Source organism: Impatiens glandulifera, chromosome 3 (assembly GCF_907164915.1).
Source record: "Impatiens glandulifera chromosome 3, dImpGla2.1, whole genome shotgun sequence".
In the NCBI taxonomy this organism is placed as follows: domain Eukaryota; kingdom Viridiplantae; phylum Streptophyta; class Magnoliopsida; order Ericales; family Balsaminaceae; genus Impatiens; species Impatiens glandulifera.
Window position 1 is genome coordinate 19,315,050 of NC_061864.1, and position 13,041 is coordinate 19,328,090.

At 31.1% G+C, this 13,041-nt stretch overlaps 1 protein-coding gene across 1 annotated transcript; it reads left to right on the forward strand.

Moving 5' to 3' along the window:
- The first annotated feature begins 10,342 nt into the window (after positions 1–10,342).
- LOC124929932 (transcription factor MYB92-like) lies at positions 10,343–12,156 on the forward strand. The gene is made up of 4 exons (XM_047470311.1): positions 10,343–10,630; positions 10,724–10,816; positions 11,084–11,933; positions 12,020–12,156. Exons 1-4 carry the CDS (start codon positions 10,343–10,345, stop codon positions 12,154–12,156), a joined length of 1,368 nt encoding a protein of 455 aa, XP_047326267.1.
- Positions 12,157–13,041: the final 885 nt, after the last annotated feature.

A 13,041-nucleotide genomic window follows, 5' to 3' on the forward strand; every position in this document is an offset into this window, starting at 1 on the left:
AATCAAATGTCAACTTCTCAAGAGGATTGGCATATATATATGCATTATTGGGAAACAACTATTTGGAGATACATCAACATTGTCTATTTGGGGTGAGTGATTTATTTATTTATTTATTTATTATGGTGTTAAATTTGACATTTGTTATTTCATTGTGTAGAAAAAAATTTAAATGAAGAATCAATGACTCTTTTACCTTTGGTCATAGCTTGGTTGGTGTAGATGGGGACAATATGTTTACAACTCTTCCAAATGAAGACGACGAGATGAATTGTCCAATTTTGTGCCCGAAATATTATGAATTCGTGAAAACATTTGAGGAAATTATTACAATCACGGCTATACCAAATTTTGATTTTAAATTGTATTTTAGTTAATGGTAATTTCTTAGAGTTTTTCTTCTTGAGGTATGTTTTCATTCTATGTAGAACTAGCTAGAAAGAAACATATTCTAATTTGTTTTTATCTTCCTATAAAAGAAAAGCTTGAAGTTATCTATGACTTTATATGACACATGCTTCTTAAAATTAGCATGGAGGTTTTTTGTTTTGTTTTTTAATTAAAGTATTTATTGACCCAAGTATTTTAATTGAAATAATTATAGATTAATTTATTTAGTATTATTAATTTTATAGTCTTTTGGCTTTATGATTTAAATAATTTTAATTTAATCAAATCGAGTTTGTTTGAAAATCCCTGAATTCCAGACTAAATATGCATGCATCCAGCTTCAATCATACTTAGAAACGTTTGATGAAATATGGCAAGCATATATATGTGATGGGCTTAGCTTTCTCTCTTTCTGTTTAATAACTCGTTTCTCGTCTAACTAAGCCTTGTTTGGAAACAAGGCAAACTTCCAAACAAAAAGTCATTTGAAAACACTTTTTTATTAACTGCTTCTAGGCCAACTCCAAATATAATTGTTGTCCTGGTTTAATTACGAACAAATTATTATTATTTTTTTAACACTTTTAATCATTATAGACATATATTCATCAATAACATATAATTTGGGTCGGATCGCGGGTTTACAAAACCCCTTCCTGGTTGAGTAGGATCGACATCTGACCAGGAGCCCCTTGTCGGTTAAGCAGGAACATTAAACGCAAGATGTCTTCGTCTCTGAAAGGCATTGTCAAACGAAACTCTGCGAGTTCCTCGGTTTGATTGGTCATTGGAAGGAAAGGAACGAATTGGAACTGCTGGGATCGGTTGAAGTGTTTCTCTAGATCGGTGTTGTCTTCGATTTCAAGGGTTAAGCATCTTCCTCTTCTTCTTCACCACCGGTCGGAATATCAGAGATAGGATTAGGGTTCAACGGTGCTTTAGTTTCCAGTCCGGTGTTTGCTACTGCTAACTCTTAAGCCCTCTTTCTTTTAGTTTGTGCTCTCGTCTTCTTAGCAATCAGAAGAGATTTCTCTTTTTCCTCATTGATTTGTTCTTGATTGAGTTTCTCCTGAATTTTCCTAGCCGCTCTCTCGTTATCAATCTCAGCTGCCTTGGCTTTTGCATCTTCGTCAGCTTGAAGCTGTCGGGCAACCTCTTCATCCGATCTCATTCTTTCTTCGTAGGCAATCTTTCAGTTCTTTACCAGCTCATAGAACTATAATGACATAGTTTGTATCGATGTGAGAGTTTGAGAGGTTACCTCTTGAACTTGTGCTAGCTTAATGTCGGTGGAAGCGACCCGTTCTCTCAAGATTTCATTTACTTGAGCCTCCATGGATACCTGCCATGGGGCCATGGATTTTCGAATCATCTCCGCAATGAAAGTCTTCTGTTCTGGATGGTTTATCAAAACTATATATTCTCTTGATTTATGTCGGTCAGAAGACTTACTTGAGGAGGCTCTGGCCGATTTAGAGGGAGACGGATTGGTGGTTGCCTTGCTTTTGTCCTCTTATTCATTTTCTGAAGTCTTGATGGGAGATTCCGGTTGACCGGTTTCAGATTCATTCTAGCGTTGGTTCCCGGGTTCTGTTTCAGATGTAGCCCCTGCCAGTTTGGAGGATTCACCTTTTTTCAAAATAGAATTTCTCAGCCTGTTTTTCTTCTCGGTAAGTGAGCTCTTTTTCAACCGGAGTGGATATGGGCGGTTCTTCATTCATTTTGATTGTTTCTTCATACTTGGAGATTTCGGTGATTAAGTATTCTTTAACCTTATTCATGATACTTAGCACAGTCTTATCCACGTTGGCTACTTCACCTTGAATGAGACCCTCTTCTCCTTTATCAATAAATGAAGACAACACCCTCAACTTGGCATTTGCCTCAACAAGGTTTGTTCTTGTCATAGCGATCGGTACAAATGTGGTTTTTGCTAGATCGAGCACGGTTTCCTCTAATGACACTAATTTCGGCCACTTACTTTCTTCAGGGCATTCAGGGAGCATATCTTTACAGTTTACCTCCAGTCTTACTTTTGCCCACGCATAATAGGAATCGAATATGGCATGTGCTCTCTCTTCAACCTTCTTGAGAACATTATCTACAATTTTCTCAGCTTCAGCATCGGCCATGCAAGAATCCGGTTTTTCAATAGAATCCGGAATAGTTGTATCGGTCGCCTCTTCTAGGATAGGATTTTCTTTGGTTTCAGTTGGAATGGTTTCCTCATTAATTTGACCGGTTGAATCTTTCCCGATATGACCGCTTTCAGGAACATGAGGCTGCTCGGCTACTATATTGTCAATTCTTTCTTCATTATGTTCAGCTGACTTACTAGTTTCACCAACAGAACATGTCCGGTCAGTTTCAACATTTTGACCGGTAGCATCAATTTTACTAGTCACATCGGTTTCATCTAACCGATTGACTCCATCCACGATATTGTTAATAATTTCTGATACTCTCGGTTAAGCCTCTAAAACCACAAACTCAATCGGTTTTGCTGCAGAATCCTTAATCACAGGAATAACAGAGGAGATAGAAATATTTACCTCAGGAAGAGAAGTTTCCTTGAATTTAGAGCGACTAGCTGCGCTTGTAGTAGACTCGGCACGAGCTTGAGGATTGATCGGTGTGGGAGTAGACTCGGCAAGAGTCTAAGTGTAGATGGGAGTGGCCGCGCGGTTTTCCGGTGTAGAGTGTATGAGAGCGGTTTTTGTTGCTTCGCTGTCGGTTTCCTCATCAACCGATGTCACATGCATCAGTCGTTTACCCTTCTTGACTTTCTCTTTTGTCTTTTTCACCTTTGTTTTCTTAGTCGTTGATTCTTTAACCTTAGGTTGTTTTTCTTTACTAACTCTAACAATGCTTTTCTCGATATTGACCGAATTTAAGATCTTACTATTAGATAGGATGATACCTGGACACGTAGGGATGTTGAAATGGAGTAGAATCTTGCCGATCTGCATGGCGTAACCTAAGCACCGGTTGGTCTTAGGACACACCATCTCGCATAGAATCTCGAATAGAATGCCCGCCCAGTTAATTCGGTCACCTAATAAAATGTCGGCCATCATCTCAAATTTCGATCGGGTGATGCTGTCGAACTTACCTCCCTTGGCCTGAAGTGCCTTAGACACGATGTCACACAGAAGCCAAAATTCGAACCATATGGAGTTTTTCTTCCCAGTGAGTTGCACCGGCTCACTGGTGTTAGAAACAATCATTTGAATACTTAGGGTTGCGTCTTCTGATAGGTCGATTGAGAAATCGCGCCCCTCTGTTGGAAGATGAAGGGCTTCGCCACTTTCGTATGAATAACCCTCTTCTTGATCTTGGCGTTCTTGAAAAATTCCTTAACCGCACTCTAATAAACTACGAACGGACCATCAAGAAAATGTTCCAACCCCGATTCTTTGACAAATTCCATAACCTTTTGAACATCGACCGATCTATTGTTCTTGATATCTTCGAAGTCAACCTAAACAATGTGAACAAACAACGCATTCTCTCGTTCCATGATGAAATTTGGAAGACTAAGAAGTTTTGGTAGAGAGATAATGCAAAGGCAGAGAAATTTCAATAAGATGATAAGTTGTGTTTAAAAATAACGTGCAAATGCCTTAATATATGGTGAGTGTGACGGTTGAGTCACTGAACAGTCACACGTCATCGTACGACTGCCTTGAAAAGGCGCCAAACTTTCCCTCCAAAATAAGGGCGGTAACTTTTTGGCGGTAAATTTCAGCGGTAATTTTAGGTGGTAAGGTAATTAAAATCGGTACATTAATGCGTGGTAATTTTGCAGCAGTTTAAAATAGAACCGAATTAGAAAAGAGACCGAATTAAGTGAGCTATAGGGCTTTAAAGAGAAGCATTTAAGTTAAAAACATTTAGGAAACACAGAGCGGTCAAATTTAAAGATGCAACAACCGGTAGAGAAACAAAACAACTTGTTGTTCATCAAATACAAGTACATGAATGATAATCTTAATGCCCAGCATCTGCCCTCTCAGTTCAGTTTTCCACCGATTCCTTAGTTAGCATGTTGATTATGCATCAACAACATTTTTATACATATATTACTTATATTGATTTACACATAATATTGAATTTTCTATTTTTGCATAATCTTACGTCAGGAAGAGACGAGGGAATAACAAAAATATCACTATATCGAGGAGGCCACCGGGGTCGAAGATTGCTCTGAGTTTCAGAGAGGTAGATGGGAGGTCAATCGGCGAAGGTAGACGCATCTGGTCTAGACATTTGGGGTCGGTAGTGCGGGCCCCCTCAGTCATTTCGTATTGTCTGCTCAAGTGGAAGGCATTGAGTGTTGACCAATTGGATTCACTTTGGCTTGCTATGACGGTGATAAATTTATTATACATTTAACATTCAAATAAAAGTTTATAACATTTGAATGTTGTATTTTTCAGGATCCGTTCGAGAGTACATATGGTCATATTGATCAATATCGAGCGACTGGATTGCCACGCGCCAAACAAATATGGGTAGGTGGCACTCCGATTTGAACATTGATTATATACGGGTTCATCATGGAGATGGGGTAACGGTACTGGTCAATCCCCTACAAGACTACGATCTAGTCGATTGGGAGTTCGTGTGTAGACACCATAACTTCACAGATAAATTTAAGGTACGATATTTTCATAATTGAAATAAAAACTGATAACACTAGTTCTAATTTTATTTTTTTATGCAGAGAAATAGTGGTATAAATTTAGAGAACAAGAATAATTTGAAATTCTCGGCATCATACAGACATAAGTATTTTTCACAAGTGGAGGAATATTTGGTATGTACATTATTTAAAATATTTAATATAAAGAATGTTACTAATTTTATAAATCATTTATTTAAATAGGCGTGTGAAATAGGACGGGCACCCACTATCGTTGAAATTTTCAAGAGGACCTGTACCTGAAAGTTACAAAAGAAAACCTCAACACGATCTCGAACGTACGAGCACAAGAGAAGATCGTAAGTTAAATGACTTTAATTGAAAATTTAATAAAATTATATATAGATTATATAAATGAAAATTAATTTTAAATGTGTAGGCGGAGATGGAAGAAGTAAGAAACGAACCAGATATCTCTGACTTTTACTTGACAAAGAAAGTGCTTGGACGCCAACTACATGGGACAGTGATCAGTATGGAATTTGGCGTCCGACCCACACACTTTCAAGAGGATCGACGAAGTGACAACAATTCTCAACGAGCCATTGATCGGTTGTTGTTGGAGGAGAATGAAAATCTTATGGCAAAAATGAGAGAAATATCATCGACACTAGAAGAAATTCAAAGGTGGGATATGGAAAGGGCACAAAGGGAGGCGGACTGGGTGCAAAGGGGAGCGCAAAGAGATGCCCAAATGGAAGAATATAAACAACAAATTGCATTCATAATGAGGCAGTTTCAACCCCTAGCTAGTTAGTATAATGTAGTTATTTTTTGAACATTTATAAACGTTTTGGTTTGGCTGATAACAAGGTTTGGTTTAGAATTTTGAAATTATAATGATATTTTTGTTTATGAATGGTATTGTATATGTTTTTGTTGCGTAAAAAACGGACGACCTATTTGAGCCATTTTTAGGGACAATACCGAGAGATAATAGATCATCTCTCGGTTTTTCAGACGAGTAAAATACCAAAAGTTATTCGAAAACTTTCGATATTTCCCTTGTATGAACCGAGAGATGATCTATTATCTCTCAATTTTTCACACAAGGGAAAAACCGAAAGTTATTGTACCAAGAGAAAATAATGAGAGATTATTTATTATCTCTCATTTTTCACTCGAGGGAAATACCGAAAGTTTTTCGAAAAACTTTCGATATTTCCCTAGTGTTTAAACCGAGAGATTTCGTAAATCTCTCGGGAAATACCCAAATAGATTTACCGTAAACCGTTATACCGACGAATGCCAAAAGTTTTCTAAACTTTCGGTATTAGTGTTATAACGATAGATATACGGTCATTACCGGGAGATTGTACTCTTTTCTCTTTTCTTTTTTACTTTTGTTCTTTTTTTATTTATATTCTCTTTTTTCTAAATATATATATCAACTTATTAAATTTAATATTTAAATTTAAATTATTGAAGAAAATATAAAGTTATTATTTGAGATGTTTTTGTTTTTGTTTTTATTTTTATTTTATTTTAGATTAAGATTAGATTTAAAGAAAATTTTATAAACAATTTATTTTTTCATATAGATGATGTTTTAGGTGGTGAATGAAAAGATAAATATTTTTATTTTATAAAAATTATCTATATTTGAGACAAACAAAATTATTTTTTATCTCATAATTTCTAATTGTTATTAGTTATAAATATATAACTTGTTTATAAATTTAAAAGTGTTACAAGTATTTAATTTATTTTTATGTTATAGTACATGAGTTAGTCATTCGATATTTTTTTTTATGTAAAGTATATCTTCAAATATTATAAAAATTAAAGTTTTATGTGAAAAAAATTTAGTTAAGATTATATTAGTTACCCTACTTGTTAATGTTACAATTTTAAATTCAATTATCTTAAATTTAAATTTTTTTTTAAGTCAACTAAAATTTTTTTTTTTATTTTTTTTTTCAAATTCACCCTAAATATAATTCCTGGATCATGTAATCATATCCCTTCTCCAATTTTGTATATGGTTGAACAAAAATAGAAATGATTGTTTATTGTTGATTTTTTGACGTGAGAAAGAAGACAAATGTAGACCTTGAATATGTGTTGGGCATGGCATGGGCTTTCCATCTTATATCATTGTGTGCCTTGTTTGTTGGTCTATTCTTGGGCCCTTTGACCAATTGACTAACTCCGTGTTTTTGGGCTTTTATTTATTTGTGTCAGTTTTGGCCCATTTAATCTTTTTCTTTTTTTTTTCTATTTTTATATAAAAAAAAACGAAAATTAATTAATAGACATAGATTTATTTTAGTCTATTTGATGTATTTTAGGGTTTTATTTTAATTATTTTAGAAATAATAAATAAAATATTTTTTAAAATAATTATTATTGTTTTAAAATTTTAATTATTTTGGATGGTATGAATAAAATATTTATCCAAAATAATTATTTTTAGCTTAAATTTTTAATTATTTTGGATTTCATGAACACAATATTTATCCAATATAATTATTAGCTTAAATTTCTAATTATTTTGAATTTTATGAATACAATATTTATTCAAAATAATAATTTATTTTATCATTATTTGAATTTTTAATTATTTTGAACTTTATAAATATTAAATTTGTTCAAAATAAATATTTGTGGACCCTATTTTAATTACTTTGTTTTTTTAGCCCGAATTTTAATTATTCTAGAGTTTAACCAATATCATGATATTCCCGAAATAATTATTTATTTTATTTTTATCCATTAAGAGTCTATAATTTTTGTATATATAATTTAAAGACTCATAATTTATTTGAAAATCTTATAAATTGTGAGTTAAAATTAGGTGTCTTTGTACTTGCAATTAAAAATTAAAAAATAACTTTTACAACAAAAACACAAAAAAATGTTTTTCTTAGGGTCAGCTTTGATTTCTTTTCTTCATTTCTTACATTTAAAATATCTAAATAAATAATTATTTATTTATTTATTCCTTAAAAATAAATTTAAATTATTTAAAATACTGATATTTATTTTTAAAATATTTTTAGGTTATCTCTAAATCCATTTTTATTTACAAGTATGTTTGAATTCTATAATTTTTAGTCAAGAATAATAATTTTGATAAGTAAAATTTTTCTTGGATAAATTAATTAGAGAAGTTGGTTGGTTGAATGAACAAATCAAACTGACTTTGAGATTTTAAATTAAAATAAAATTTATAATTTGAGTTTAAAATCGGGCGAAGCAATTGTCTGGGGTCGAAGTGGAGAAGTCGAAGGGCTTGAGATGTAACAACTAACTTTGTAACGATGATAAATATCGTAATTTCTGATCAAAGAATGAAAAATAAGAGTGAATCCGATGAAAGCGTGATGAGAAATCAAATAAAAAAAATAAAATATTCGAATTAATCGGAATTGGCTGGAGCTGCTATTATTCTCGTAAGTCAATTATTAGACTGGATCCCTCCTTTAAGTATAATTAGGAAGGCCTTAGACCAAAACCAGAATAAAACATCCATTCTGTAAAATAATAAAATAAACTTAAAATAATTAATATTATTTATAATATATAAATATATAAAATTATAATTAATAAAATTATCGTTATAAAAATAAATATATATTTTTTAATTAAAATATTGAATCAATTAAAAAATATATATATTAAAAATAATTATGTATAATAAATAATATTAAAAATAAATAAAATATATTTAATATATTATATAATAATAAGTTGTATATAATATTAATAAAAGATATAATGATAAATTAAAAATTAAGTGATATAAGAAAACTGTTATATTTAAGAGTATTAGTTACAATTTTATAACAAATACCTTATAAATTATATAAAGGTATAAATTTATATAAATAATAAAATCTTAACAAATTCAGTATAAAAACACTATTGGTATAGTTTATATATCAATGTAGCATTTGTTATTAAGTATTAGTTATATATATGTATTAATTGTAGTGGTTATAAATTGTAAAGGGTATTAATAGGTATAAATTATATATGTTATTTGTATTTGGTTGAAAGTATAAGAGTGTATAAATTGTATAAATTTTATAATTTTGTGTTTGATTGGTAATATAAAAATGTTGTATAAAATGTAAAAGACATTTTTGTCCTTTATATTTATATAAATTTAATTTAATTGTTAAATTAATATTTATTTAATTTTTTTTTATTTCTCTATTTATGTGTTTTTTTATTATTACTTAATCTTATCTGAATCTATGTTCTTAAATATGAGTTTAGATGAAAGCCATGAGGAAAAAGGGTTTCAATGAGAGAAAGATGAATGAAAAATGAGAAAGTATTAGAGAGACAAAGAGGTGGACGAAGTTTTAGAGAACAGAGGTTTCCTCAAAGATAATAAAAATTTAAGATAATAAAAATGTAAGGGTAAATATGGAAACATTTTTTTATCCTTCTTTGTAAGTGGTTTGTATAAGTTATATAACATTTAATACTGTTAATATAAAATACTTTAATCAAACAGAACATCTAATTTCATGTTAATATTATTATACTATATCTAACTTGTCAACGAACATAACCCAATAGTGTTAAACTTACCTATAACAAAACACGTGCCTTCTTAGGTGTAAATAAAAAAAATAATATTAAAATATTTTATAATTTTGAATAAAATAAAAGTGATATAAATTTTAAAACAATATCTATAAAGTTAAAACATTTTTATAAAGATAATAAAATTTTAGTTATATATTATAAATTAATAAAATTATAAATATTTGAGATAATATAGGAGATAAATAATTTTCAAATATAAAATTAAATATTTTTTTAAAAATAATAAAAGCTTAGGAAAAAAATATTATAATTTTGAATAATTGAGATAAGATAGGAGATAAATAATTTTTAATTGAGATAAGATAGGAGATTAATATTAGTAAAAAATTTAAACAAAAATAATTTAAGTGGTAATTCCCGCTTAAAATTCAAATAAATAGTGAATGTTTTATGATTTCTTGTTTCTATTTATTTATGATTATTAATTGTTGGTTAAGAACTAGTTCACTCAATCATAATCATTGCCTCATTGTGGTTACCGTTGAAGAAGAAAAGAAAAAAAGAATCACTTGCAAATTGAATCAGTTAAACAGATCCGGGTATATATATATATATTTTTTTTTTGTGTTACTTAATAATTATGTATGTATGTATGAATAATAATTAATGTAATAAGTTTTTGAATTAATATGAAAAGGAATCAAAATAAATAAATATGTCGTCGTCCGGAAATCAACATTAATAATGGTGAAATCTGAAGAAAAAGAAAAAGAAGATGGATTGAAAAAAGGAACATGGACAGAAGAAGACGAAGTTCTAGCTGATTACATCCGCAAGCATGGGGAGAAGTCCAGTTGGAACACGGTTGAGAACGAATCTGGACTCAACCGGTGCGCTAAATCATGCAGGTTAAGGTGGGTAAACCATTTAAGACCCGAATTGAAGAAAGGTCCGTTAACCGCCAATGAAATAGAGACGATCGTTCGTCTTCATGCTAGGATCGGAAATAAATGGTCCCGCATAGCAGAAAAGGTAATATATATATATAATTAAGTTCTCTTGAATTCAAACTATAATAACAATAATAATAACTTCTTAATTATATAATTATATAATTCCTCTCAGGTTCCTGGAAGAACAGATAACGATATTAAGAACTTTTGGAACACTCGAATCAAAAGTTGTGAGCGTCGTGGCCTACCACTTTATCCGCCTGAGGTAGTTCAAGAATTATTAAATGAAGAGAAGAACCAAATGAATATGGTACCTACTACTGTCAACTTCAACAACAATTATCCTTATCCTAGTAGTAGGATCAAATTCAACAACTATGACAACTTCAGCAGCAGCAGCAGCAGCCCTTCTTCACTTCTTCTTAACTTTCCTCCTGCATTATCTTCTTCTTCTTCTTATTATTATCCTAGGCCTCCTCCTCCTCCTGTTGCTTCTTCTTCTTCAAATCATCAATCACTTCAATTAATTCAGCCTCCTCCTATTGATCCTAATGCTTTCTCTTCATTTCATCCATCGCCAAAGCTGATGATTGACGGTTTTGGAAACAATACTAATCATCATCTTCCTTCCTATTCTTACCATGCTTTCCAGCAGGTAGCTCAGAATTCAGGCCTCCAATCATTCCAATTACCGCCTAGTAGTACTGTTGCTGCTGCTCATAATATGTTCTCTTCATTTCAACATCTACCTAATCTCAATGATCATCATAACTCATTATACTTCCATTCATTCCAATTTGCGCCTCGTTCATCTTCTTATGCTGCTGCTGCTACTACTCGGGTGCCTCATAATTCATTTCAATTTGGGCCACATCATAATCTTCCTTCATCTTCTAATGCTGATGCTGCTGCTGCTGATGCTTTTCCAGTGGATCGTAATCATCCAGACCTCCTCCCTTCATTCCAGTATAAGCCTCCTAGTCCTATTGTTGACGACAATAGTTTCTCTTCATTACAGCAACCACTTGATCAGATTATTGAAAATATTGATCATGGTCTTACTTCCTCTTCTAATGATCCTTTTGAGATGGCTCCTATTGTTGACAATACTTTGTCTTCATTAAATCAACCACTTCATCAAAATTTGCCATCATCATCTTCTCAGAATTATTTTCCAGAGCTCCCTTCAATCCAACCTCAAGATCCTTTTCATTTGCCACAATTCGACAATCTTTCCCAATCACCCGCAACCCAAAATCTACAGTCAAATTGTATGCCTAGTCGAAAGAGAACCCACGATGATCAAATGTCAACTTCACAAGAGGAGCATGCATTATTGGGAAAGAACTATTCTGGAGATACATCAAATATGTCAATTAGGGGTGAGTGGTTTTTTCTTTAGTTTATTTTTATTTACCTATTTATTATGGTGTTAAATTTTATATTGATTTGTTACTTCTTTGTGTAGAAAAAATTCTAAACGAAGAATTACTCGACTCTTTTGCTTTTGGTCATAACTCGGTGCTTAATGAAGACGACAAGATGAGGTCTCCGTTTTTCTCTAAATATCTTATGAATCCGAGAAAACATTGGAGTGGATTGTGATAATTATGATATAGTTTTTAGATAATTGTAGTTTTTTTTGAGTTTTTAATTTGGAGGAATGTTCCATTCTCGTGGTAGAACTATACATAAACATATTCTAATTTGTTTTTTATTTTTTGAATGTTAAGCTTGAAGTTAAAGACTTTATTTGATACATGTGTATCTTACAATTAGCATGGAAGTTTTTTAATTGAAGCTATTGTATATTGATGTTTTTTGGATTTAGTATTATTATTTTGTTTTGGTTTAAGAGTTAAATTGTTTCAAATAATTTCAACTCAATAATTTATTTTTTCTATCATGTGAATCATTGATCCTTTAATCTATTAGTTCAAATATTAATTTTTTTTTTATCATTATATACTCTTTATAAATGTCCACTTTTTATTTATTTATATTAAACAAAAGTATGAATATCAATCATAGTCTTAGTCAATTGAGTTGGTAAGTTTATCAATCAAACTAATAAAACATAAGCTACATTTAACTAACTATCCATGGCCAAACGAAGCATGAGCGAATCCAACCCGGTTCATATAGACTTCAACTTCCTCCGAAGCTCAACCTGCCGCGATGACAAAATTTCTCGAAAAATATGAGTTCATTCCAAAAACAGAAGTTTGACTACAATTAACCAAATTAGTTAAGCGACCTACCAAAATGACCGTAAAGACATAAGGATCAGTTTGAGATTGAAGAGAGGATTGCGATTTTTTTCCATAAAGTTATTTGGATGAATAAATTGAAATTTTAATTCCAAATTTATAATAATTGATATTGAATTACAATTAAATTCATATGTTTGGAAAACTATAGAATTATAATTTAATTCTAATTTTTATATTTAAAAAATAATATAATAAAAATAATGTTAATATATACTAT